This window comes from Argiope bruennichi, chromosome 1 (genome assembly GCF_947563725.1).
Source record: "Argiope bruennichi chromosome 1, qqArgBrue1.1, whole genome shotgun sequence".
In the NCBI taxonomy this organism is placed as follows: Eukaryota; Metazoa; Arthropoda; class Arachnida; order Araneae; family Araneidae; genus Argiope; species Argiope bruennichi.
This window is the reverse complement of record NC_079151.1, coordinates 18,377,759-18,390,082: the sequence shown is the minus strand read 5'-3', so window position 1 is coordinate 18,390,082 and position 12,324 is coordinate 18,377,759. Positions and strand designations below refer to the sequence as shown.

The 12,324-nt window shown below is 29.3% G+C and overlaps 1 protein-coding gene across 1 annotated transcript in view; it reads left to right on the top strand.

Moving 5' to 3' along the window:
* Positions 1-12,324, top strand: part of LOC129962693 (proto-oncogene tyrosine-protein kinase receptor Ret-like) — a 137,410-nt gene that overhangs the window by 24,643 nt on the left and 100,443 nt on the right. Inside the window, exons 2-3 of the mRNA XM_056076618.1 lie at positions 4,841-5,006; positions 6,752-6,846. Coding sequence (XP_055932593.1) covers positions 4,841-5,006; positions 6,752-6,846 — 261 coding nt within the window. The remainder of the gene's footprint in view (positions 1-4,840; positions 5,007-6,751; positions 6,847-12,324) is intronic.

Below are 12,324 nucleotides of genomic sequence, written 5' to 3'. Positions count from 1 at the left end.
GAAACTAAAGTGTTTTTAAATCAATTACCGACCTAATTTAATAAATCTGTAATTGGGAGCATATGTCTAGGCGCAATAAAAACTTTTTTTGCAATTTTTGGGGCACACTTTATAAGAAAATGTGAACTATTATATAATAAAAAAGGGTATTAAATTTTTGATAATAGACATTAAGATTGAACTATTCGTCCTTCAAAATATGCGGATTTGCTACCAAGGTCACAAGATCCAAGCTATAAAACTTAAATGATATTAAACAGAATTAAAAATTAGAGTTAAAATAATAGAAAAAGCTACGCAATAGAGAACTTTATTTTAATATATTTTAATAGAATGAATCGCAAAGGAATGATATCATTAAATATTTTTTTTAACTGATCTCTAAGGGCGGGGAGGGGAAATACTAATTTTCCTTTAAAAATAATTTAATTCCTTCTTATACAGATAGAATCCTGAGTACTAAGGGATTCGAAAACATGCCCACTTTTAGAATGTAATCACGAATGAGAAATAAATTATTTGGAATACGAGAATCCAAATCAGAATATTGGAAAAGAGAGTGATTGTGAAACTATTCATCTCCGAGCATAACGACATTACTGTGAAAGTCCGATTTCTAGCAAATGTCGATTTTCTCCGGTGATTGTCAGCATTCTCATAGTCGCTTGATATCTGCCCGAAAATGTGTCAAATATCCTTACTTTCTACTTTACTTACGCCAGTAAATGTCGACATTTAGCATGCATTAAAGGTGAATTCTATATATATATAGTTGAAGCAAAACTGCAACTTTTAGTATCATACTTTATTTATTATTAAAAGTATAATATATATCAAAGTAGAAGAAAGTTTAACTAACAACATACCTAAATAACTGTTCAATAAGTATGTTTTGAATGAGGAAAGAAAATAACACCAAAAATAAGACACGAAAATTATGTGATTAACATTATACAGTCGTATTTATTACAACTATTAAACTGTTAATGTTCGTCTTTCTGGTTGCCTCTTCTCGTTTCTCACTCTTATGAATTTGTTTGTGCTTGACGACAGAGATCAGCGATGGTTCGAATTTTTAAGAATATAATCAAATATACTGTCTTCTACCTACCTAGTTGATATGTATCGAAATCACCGAATACTATTAACAGTTGGTCTTTTCTCGATAACGTATCTTTTATATTCACAAATAAATCCAAATTAATTTCCTGTTTTCTTTAAATTAGCCTAAATTATTTTATTCTAAAATTTTATTTTATTTCCTGATCTAAATCTCTCCTTTCATTTGTTTGCAATGCGCACTTTCAAAAATGGATGTCTAATGTAACTCTTAAACAATATGAACGCCTGCGGCATTCCTTCGAAATATACCCAAGATTCTCTTTCCTAAATCTACATATGTTAATGCAATTCTTAACAGTATCTCTAAATAAGCACTAAGGGAAGAACTTACACTTTTTGCTCTTGTATCTCGGTGTAAATGGACGCATTTCCACTGTCCTCCCAGGTCATATTATGCCCTCCCGTGGAAAAATAAATAGATGTTAATTCCAAATTTGGTTTCGTATCAACTACTCATCTTTAATATCTGATATGTATATTTAGGCATTATTACTAGCTCTGCACCACTAATCAAATCGCTTTCCTCAAATCGCATTGATTTAATTTCTGTCTCTTGAATGTAACATGGTTTATTAATAATTCTGTACTTTGAAACCGTAGAAATACACCTAAGACAGACAAAAAGACTTAATATACTTAAATATTTTTGCTCCATCATTGAATATCAAGCTATATCAAAGCGGAGCTGTCCACAGCTTCTAAAAGTTCACGAACATGTCGCACATAAAACTAAAGTTTCTGTAGCTTTCAATCCCTACATTTATGATTTATTGTGTTCACAATAACACGGATAGACAGAGAGACACATTTCGTTCCAAAAAATATTGTTTCAAAATTGAAGAGATATTAAACACCAAATAAATGAGGAACATTCAAATAATGTTTTCAAAGTAACCAAACAATGATATTTGTGATAAGGTTTCTTCTTAAACCCACGCATATAATGCACTGAATTTAAGAATTTTTAATATTTAAATTTGTAATTAAATGAAATTAGAAATTAATGTTGAAGACAATTGCAGCTTTCGCATGTTCTAGTGTTTCAATTGCCTTTTATTTCTTAATACATATTAGAAGAAAAATAAATTTCTTTAAACAGAATTCTTCATCAATCGATTATCCCTGTGATGAATAAAATCCTGCTTAAATGAAGAATAAGAGATGATTAAAATTATTAAGTAAAACTAATTTCAGAACACATTTTGTGCTAAATTTTTAAATTATATTAATTCTGAAAGTATCCTAAACCACAGTTTGATATAGAATATTTCACCACAATTCTGTAAATAGTGAAATGTTTTTGGATCGATATTTCTATATAAATTCAGCTAGAGTAATTCATTTTACCAACGATTCTTCATCTGAATAAATAAGAGTAAAGAATACCAAGTCTTCTCTTAATCCCTTTTATCAGCATTGTTTTGATGGTTACTCAACGCCTACACTCTTGGAAAATCTTTAGACAACACTTCAGGAAGTCCCAGGAATTTAATTAAGGTCCCAGATTAGCTGTTCGCAATCGTCGCTTCATGTAGGTCTCACTTCTGATGTACTTGGAACTAAGGACTGCTCCGCATTCTCTAGATATCAAATGAAAGAAGTTTATAAAGCTGCTGATGTCATAAGCTATATAATAAAGAGGAAAGAAATTTAGGAAAGTAAAATAAATTAAATTTTTTTGTAAATTTGTATCGAATTCCATAAAATAACAAATAGAATTACGTAATGGCTATATTACTTCCAAAAGTAATTCAATTACGTAATGGCTATATTACTTCAAAAAAGTATTTCAAAGTAATCATTTTAGAGATTATTAGGTTTATGAGAATTGTAGTGAGGAGAAACAAACATTTCAAGATTTAGAGAGTTTTTTTTTTTTACTATAAAAACAATTTTTGGATAATTGATTTTTTTCCCCTTGAGTTAGACGAAGAATCTTTTAAATCTCAACAGCAGTATTGCTAAAATATTCATAAAGAATAATAGATTTTGGGAAGTTATCATCAATTTCGACAGATTTCCTTGATTTAAGTATTAAGAAACCTAAGTTAACAGTATGTATCTCTAACAAGAAAACTGTAATATTTTCCAATATCTATCAATAATAAAGTGATATACTCACGAAAAAGTGTATTAATAAGTGTTCTTAATTACAATTAATGACCTTGTTTGCATATCATAGCTCTTTATTAACGTAAAAACACATTTAAAAAAACTATACGATCTACAAGATGCTGCCAAGCTAAATCAAAACAAAACAATTATTTCCTAAGTTAAAGGTGGACGTTTTAAATTCAGATATTGAAAATAATATTGCACAATCATAAATTGAACACATACATAAAACAAAAAATAAACAGAGTGAAATATTTTACATGTTACAAATATTACGGCTCAAAATTAATTTTTAAACTTTTTCAAAGTTAAAAAAAATATCTTTTTAACACTGCTAATATAATTAAATTGCTGAAATTCAGAAAAAATAAGTCGAGCAAATCTTACCTGAATTTCAGCAAATTTTACAAATTCGTTTTACCTAAGATTAAAACAGTTTGACTCAGAACTAAAAATTTAGCTATCGAATTATTTGACACATACCAAATGTCATTTATAGAAATCTTTGCGTTCTTTAATTACCGCCTTTATATGAATGCTAATGTGCTGATAATCGATTCTTTGACAGTTTTCATTCAAAATCTGAAATTATTATATGTTTTAGATGATAAAACTGTGTACCAAATTTTACCCTTTTTGATTTTTGCGTTTTGTAAGCTATAATGTTCACTTGCATACAGACAACGAGACAAATATTCGATGATTGGATTTCGTTCAAAATTTGATAGAAATTTAGAAGTTTAGTGTTAAAGTCATATATACTACACATTTACCACATTTCCTCCATTTATCTCAAAGTGTTTTTGGATTCTCATGTCCAATGACAGAATGACAAACATCATTCCAGAAGTATGTTTTTTTAAATTCAGAAAGGTCAGAAACATGGAGATTCGTCAAAATAACCTTTGAATTTTGTTCAATAATACTTTCTCTATATTTTGTATGCGAGGAAATTAAAAAATGAGACATTCAAAACAATAACTATAAAGCTCAGCCTCGTTTAAACTGTAAAAGAGGAGTGATTTTTTTTTCGTTTAATACGAATCACTCCTATTTTATAATTGTAAATTAATAAAATTTATTATATATAAAAACATTCTTGTTACAAAATTTATTAGCAATATCAGATTTCATTCTTCTATAAATAAAAATACTCTTTTTAGAGAAAGTAGGCAATTTACAATGTTATAATTCATATAAAATGCAGTATATTATATAAATGCATGAATTGAATCGAATTAAAAAAAATCTGTTTTGAACAGATGCGAAAACATAGTTTTCTTCTTTTTTTCATTTAAACTCCTGTGTTTTGTTAGAAAAATATTTTAGCTACAGAGAAATAAGATTTTTAATTTTTAAGCGAAATCTAGAATCTCAAAAGAGGAAACTGAAAACTCATTGAACAAAACACCTTTGCAGCAAACTGCCAGTTTCGAGTTTCATTTTTATTTATTTGCAGACTTATTTATAGAGCGTGAAAACTTCTGGGAAGCATTAAAGAATCTTTCCTCGCCATTGCCTGTAGATAGGGTATTCAAATGTCTCATGTCCATCCATTCTCTCGATCTGTATCTATTTTCTTTTCCATTTCCATTCCTTCTAGGGAGAAAATTCTCTGAAGTTCGCAGTAAGTGTCGTGGACAAGGACTCGAACGATGTAAATGACCTGGTGGTCCGAATAGAAAATGATACCATGAATCTTTTCGCCGTGAAGGATAAGAAGATGTATGAAAATCTTGGAGAGGGAAGAAACACCTTTCTAAGTGCAGGTAAGATAAGAAGTTCTAAGAACAGTTCCTTACTGGAATACAAAACTTGAATTCTGTGGAATATTTTATGTATTACTTCGTTTGAAGTATTAGTAGAAGTTTTAATAATATTTTGAATTTATATACTATTGTATTTAAAATGATCATTACAGAACTGCTTCATTTTGCATTTAGAACTGCTTCATTTTGAAAGTTTTACGGTTCGTCTGATATCTATAATTTTATGCGACATGAAAATAAAATGTCATCCTAAGCGCTAACTTATATTATTTAATAAAAGAACAAATATATAAAATAAACCTATTAAATAAAAGAAATGATGTCTTTAAACTGTTATTTGAAGATGACATTGTTACATAACTTTTTAAAAGGATTTCAGTTTTTTTTTCACATTTTTTTTTACTTTTAATTCATTCAAAGCTTAAATAAATTAAAGTAGGAAACCTATTTCCATTGGAAAATTACATTCATTTTCAACAGTAATTTTTCTTTCAATAAGTTGCAGCTTTTGTTCATAATTACTTTGCATCTTTAATTAAAGCAATCAGAAATCATTCATCTCAATGAATTAAAACAAGAAATATATAAAAAATTAGTTTGTGTAAATGTTTAAAGTACACATTCTTACGAATGTATGGCTCATAACAAAATATATTGAGATTCTGGATTGGTATAACGGAAAGTGAAACATTTTAATGGTTGATATATGAACCATACTTATAACATATTACAAAAAGTATCACACGGTAGAAATAAGAAATTCCGTTCATTTCTTTCTGTCTGTCTGTCTCTTCTTCCCCCCCCCCTTTTTTTTGAATGAAAACAAACTTAAACATTATATTAGTTGAGGGAAAAAAGATCATTTTTAATTCAAAGAGCAATTTTCGCTGATAGATTGCAGAATTAAATATTGTTAATAAATGGAGACGTATTAAGGCATCAAAACTATCGGTAAATGAAAGAGCGATTGGGTATATTGGATAGAACTTAAGCAGCCTTGTAATATTTGCAAAAGTAAATGTTATAAGGCCAGTCTGTGACCAGTTTTCAATTGACTTTAAATGTAACTACCGTAAAGCTGAAATTTTCCATTAAAAACTCGATTTTTTTATGATAGATTTTTTTTAAAACCCTTTGGTGTGATACGCGTTCTCTCCAGTTTAAGAAATTAGCTCTAAAAGGATTTTTCTGTTTAGCAATGATCATCCATCATATATGTTCTATTAGAAGAAATATATACGCACGTTCTGAGAAATGTGTGCACAGCTATTTGACACAACGTGATGAATGACCACATAGTTAGGTAGACTCAGTCTCCTTAAAATTTTTAACCACCCAACCAAGATTAAGGAAATAAATTCTATCACAGATACCTTTAAGTTGCTCAAATAGAGCATTAAAAAGTCGTTATTGTACTACCTCTTCCTGCTGACAGAACACGATTTTAGTTTTCCGATATATTAGCGTTAGAATTTACATTGTATAACATTTTTGATTCTCATTACACTAGTTGATAAAATTTTTCGTTTATGATTAAAATCTCTAAACTGAAACACCATTTCAAATTTGGGTAATCTTTTGGCACTATTGTACAGATTTTAATTTTTTAATCTTATTTTTAAGGAAACGATATTAAATTTTGGAATAAATTTTAGTGACCTCAAGGCACATTTTATACTTTTCAGTAAATCATAGCAAAAAGTCCTTTTCTTTCATAAAAAATGAATTATTTATTTCCTTTTCAGACATTGAATCCAAGACAACTCTCTCGTTTCCAGGCCCAGAATATAATTTCTCTGTTGTTTTGGAAGATAGATCTTTACTACACAAAGATAGAATGGTAAGATCAACTAGTTTATATTCTTATTTGCATATGAGAATGATTTATACGATGTTAGAAACTAAGTCAAGCAGAAGAGTCAAAACTATAATTCTTTACTTGAAATAAATTACTTTTCCAATATAAATATGAATTTATCGATATCGAAACCTTTATACAAACAAAGCCTTTTATAAGTAAAATTCCTTTTTCGAGAATCACCTGTATCCGTAATTATTCATCAGAAAAAGTGCGTAACTTTGTGGATGACTTAATGAAAGCAGTGGGGTAACATTTTTAGAGAAAAAAAAAATTTGGACACCAGATATTATTGTCAAAACCCTAACATACCTAGTATGTAAATGTTCATCTACATTATACAGAATCTTTAAAAACCTTTTAGTCATTTACAGAAAACTTTTTGCCTTCACTAATGTTGAGTTGAAAGTTTGAAGCTTTCAACTTTTCTGCATAAGAAAAGCATTTTCTTCCTTTTCTGCGATGAACAGACTGCGATTCTGTCTTCTCAAATTCTATTATTATTTTTTGAAACTCTTTTCAATATTCAAAAGTTCAAAGTTTCCATAGAGCACGCAGCTTCAGCGAGATCAATATTTCATAAACATAAATAGTCAAACAAAAAGCTGTTAGAAAAACTTATGGCGGGGAAACTGATAATAAATTCTTCACAAAGATATGCATATTTTTGTAACATGTAGAATGATATTTGTTTCTGAACTACGAATTATCATGGTGGTATGCAATCTGATATCCTTATTTGGAGCTATATTTTTATTCGTTAGTTATTTTTCCGATTTCAATTTTCAATTTCAAATTTTTATGATCAATGGTTATTGATAAGTAATTGATCTGAATAAAGAAAATTTAAGCGTCTGATCCCTAGTAAATGAAGAGTTTTCGGACCATAGAATATTGAAATAAATGGGTTCCTTTATCAAAGATAAGATACATTCTCCTTTAAATATGTAGAAGCAGTTGTGCTTGGAAATTGATAAGGATAAAGGGACTCTGCTTTGTTGATTATTATGAGGGATATTGTGCAAAGAAACGAATTTGGTTCATGATCGAAACCAAAACCTTTCAGAAGAGCCATGAGCAAAGCGCGATCGTAGGGTGTTTATTTATTCAAATGCACAAGGATTTCAAATGGATGTTGGGATTTTTAGGGCGATCGCCGCACTTTGTTTGAACGGGCAGTTTGGGCTTATTAGCATTGAAGGAGTTGGTTGCAGACAGCATGTATGTGTCTCTTTTAGTATCTTCGTAATGACATCAAGGGTAATAGAAATGACCCTGGAGCTATTCATAGGAAAAAAAAAGACAGATTTTTACTGCTGTTATTTAAATTTTAATTATGATATAATAGAAGCAAAAATACTATTTCCTGGCCATTTTCTGCTTTCTACGTTACTAATATTAACCTTGTTTTATTTATCATGATTTGAGAAATTTAGAAATATATTATGACTAGAGGAATTTGAAGAAAAAGAACACTTATCCCTTTGCTCCATTCGGAGTAAAAGATTTCTCCTTTTCGATCGATCAAGAGACTCCTTATATCTATCATTATTAATAAGATTCTATTTCTCAGACGATTCAAAAACCTGTTATATGACTCCAAGTATTACAAAAATTTCTTGATATATATGATAAGTGATACGTTTTATGAAATCCGATGAGAAGAATTTATTTCAAAATTTTCTCATATAACATAAATAACATTGTTTTAGTATCTAAAGCCATTTTTACAGATTTATTTTCTGAAATAATCAAGGAAAATTTATTTTGTTGTTAAAATTGTATTTCGGTAATTTAGTGGGTTATAAATTTGAGTCTATAATACCGAATAATACAAAAGGCGAAGGAAATATGGGACATGTGATGCAACAAATGTATAAGGCTTTCTCTGCACAGCTACGAATTAAAAACAAAAACCAGTATTGTGTAGGATCTATGAATCCATTATTATTCTTTAACCTCGCATTCCATTTTGAGAATTTTGTTTTTCTACTGCAAATGGTAAAGATTTTTTTCCTCTAAGTCTCCACTCTGTTCCAAGCGTGTTTAAAGGCAAGTAATGTTTCCTTAGTTGTTAGTTTTCTTTAGAAAAACAAGAAAAAAATTGAGTGGTGTACTAGTATTAACAGCAAAAAACAAATCTTACAAATGTGCCTTTAGTAACACTTTTAGTACTTTTTTGACACTCACTTCATGTCAATTTTGTAAATATTGTGGCACAGGAATTACACTGGTGAAGGTTTCAGCGTTGTGCTTAACATGGCTCCTGGCTGCACTCAGGTTTGTCATCTGCAAAAATACTCCATAATGAGACTTATATTTTACACTTTAGAAACGCATCACATAGCTCAGTTTTTTCTAAGTGATGCATTTTCACATTCATTCCAGCCCATTGGGATTTTTATTTGATTTTGTAAAGCATGTTAGTATGCCAATGCATGTTTATTTCCTCAACAGAAAGGCAATATTTTCAAAGAATAATGAACAATATTAAACCCTTTCTTTAATTCATCTATGGAAATTCATAAAGATATTTTATAGACGGTATTAGGCACAATTACTTCTGGATCTGAAAGAAATACTCTAACAACTAATAAAATGTATCAAATTGTTTAATTACTTAATTAATGCAATGTAACTATTATTAAATTAATTAAATTATGAAATCATTAGAATGACAATTTATCACTGCTAGCAATTTTTTTTTTATTTACTTCAGAATCCCTAGGAAGTCAGGAAATTAATTCCACATTTACTAACCACATTTTGTAATGAATAATTTGTTTTCACTTTTCCAACATCATCAGAAATATTTTCTGAATGGTTGTACTCTAAACGTATTTTTTTATAGTGGCTGATATTTACTTCTCAACTTTGAAATAAAAGCATATATTATAAAATTAGAACCTGTTCGAGACGAGTTGTTATGCTGTAATAAATAGTGCCATGCAGTTCTATTTCTTATCTTTATAAAGAATGATTCATACTGAATGGAATAAAAAGAATGGTATGGTACAAATTCTGTAAATGATTTAGTAAGCTAACACAAATTTATTCTGAAATTTAAATTATGCGAGTTTTATTTGCAATAAAAAAATTCTTCTGATAATGAAAGCGCCACAAGGAAAAAGCGTTATTCGTTTTTATTATGAAAATGGCGTCATCCATGCTGAAGAAAACATTCTTTCTTTCGGAATATGGAAAAATACCTTTTTTAATCGTCGTTCAAAGAGATTTTCACACAACAAAGTAAAGAACCACCACATCTCAATAACATCGAATGGTGGAGAAAATAATTTCAGGACACAGAGTGTTTATGTAAGAAATTTAGCCTTTGAAGAACTCCTACCAAAACAGAATTGTTGAAAAAATTCTCGAAATGTTTTAAAGAAAACTCGAAAAGTCAACTCGACATGCAAGTTTGAATGTGCTTCAAACAATGGTGTGGTGTGTCTTACGTAGACGTGGCGTGTGTTAATAGACGTGTTGGATTCATTGCGAGGAGATATTCTATCACGAGTGTGGCAGGAGTTGGAATCCTCATAGATATTTGCTGTGTCACTAGACACATAAAAAAGATTTAGTAATTATATAGATAACTGGTATCCTATATAAATAATTGTATTTTCATGGTAAATTTGATTTATCAAAATAATCACAGCGTTTATTTTTTGTCCCATTCAGTATAAATCATCTTGTATGTAGAGATTTAATTTGTGGCCATTATCATTCCATTGTTGTACCGAACGCACACAGATTTGCATTTAGTTTTATTGTATTGTAATAGATGGAACCATGGGTTCTACTAATCCAAAGTGCTAAGTCACATGGCCATAAGTTTTAATAAAAAGCGGGTTGTTGCCAATGAAAAAGAGGAGAGAGGGTTCTTCGTCTTCGTTAACGATGAATGTTTAATAATCTTACGCTACGGGAGTACATAGTTTTTCTATATGCAGACAATTTGTTAGGCTTCGCCCTTTGATGCCATATAATTATTTTAACTTCTAACTTTAATGTAATTAACCTTTCCTATCTTAATTGTTAATTTCCTGTTAATTTTGTTTACTCTAAATAAATTAACTGTTTTTCTTTTAAACGTTGCTTCTTTTCTTAATCAGTACCCTGGACACTAATCCAAATGGGATTGAAGGAGCATTTTGGTCCACCCAGTCCTACATGTATATCTGAGTGGTATTATGCAATTGTATAAATCATTTAAATATATACTTGAAGTCTAGGCCTTCTGGTTGTAAAAATCACTGTTACTTCTTAGGGTCCCGGAGCAAATAAAAAAATTGAAATGTAAAATATAAAAATAAAATAATAACAATTAATACTGCGCAATCAGTGTTATCAGAAGCAATCCCTTTGCTATTGGTTACAACAGAAACTTGAAGAATTGAACTATTCCCTTTGCTATTGGTTAATAATTAACGTGGAAGCTTGAGGAATGGAACTACGATTTAGCGAGAGAAAAAAAGAGTTTCTACTGGTGGTTAATTTAAAATTCAAATATAGCAGCCCGCCGTATGTGACAACTAACACAGGTGACCCCTAATGTGACGTGCTGCATTGGTTTGTATAAAAACAACATTTTAAAGGAATAAATGACTTTTAGTTGAAAGCAGAATTGCGGTATCAATTTTAGTTTAACAAAAACAAGTCGAATGTATTATTCAATTTTATTTCATTGATAATAAAAATGAATGGGCTTTCACAATAAACGAATTTTAAGAATAACAGCAATACATATTGTTGCTAATTAGGAATAAACTCATTCATCGTAAATGCGTTTGAGGAATGAATGAAATATCTACAAGTCGATTGATAACTCAATTGTTTACTACTAAGTTCGGGAAAAGAAATTCCCTTTCCAATAATTTATTAAACAGTGAGGAGAGCCAAATGATTTCTTTGGTTCTTAGCATTAATTGTCCCTTCAGGGATAAAATGTATCTACAGGCATATAGAATTGCCTGAAAAGAAGGTGTGATGAACAAAATGTGAAACAATCATTACAAAAATTCAAAGAGTTAATAAACTAGTTTAAAAACATGAAATATGTGACTATATGTAAACCTATAACAAATAAATTATGCTCAATAAAAGCAAATTTCAACTTAATAAAAGTTTTTCTAAACGCACTTTTATTTGTGTATTAAGAAAGAAAAAAAGTTGTTTTTTTCTTTTCTTTTCTATTTTTTAATCTTTAACTTATGATTTTTTATTAAAAATATTATGGATTATAAATTATTTTTTGTAACATTCACTATCAGATAGTATCACTGGTATCGAATAAAAACTCAACCACGTTAAATGATCCAGTAAGCTTTGCAATAATTTAAATAGTGTGCAAAATAGAAGAACTTAAGTGACTCTCAGGAAATGATGGAATAATTATTAAATGCCATCTAAAAATTACTTTAAATCAACTCAGTTCTAATATTCTCTATTGTGGAA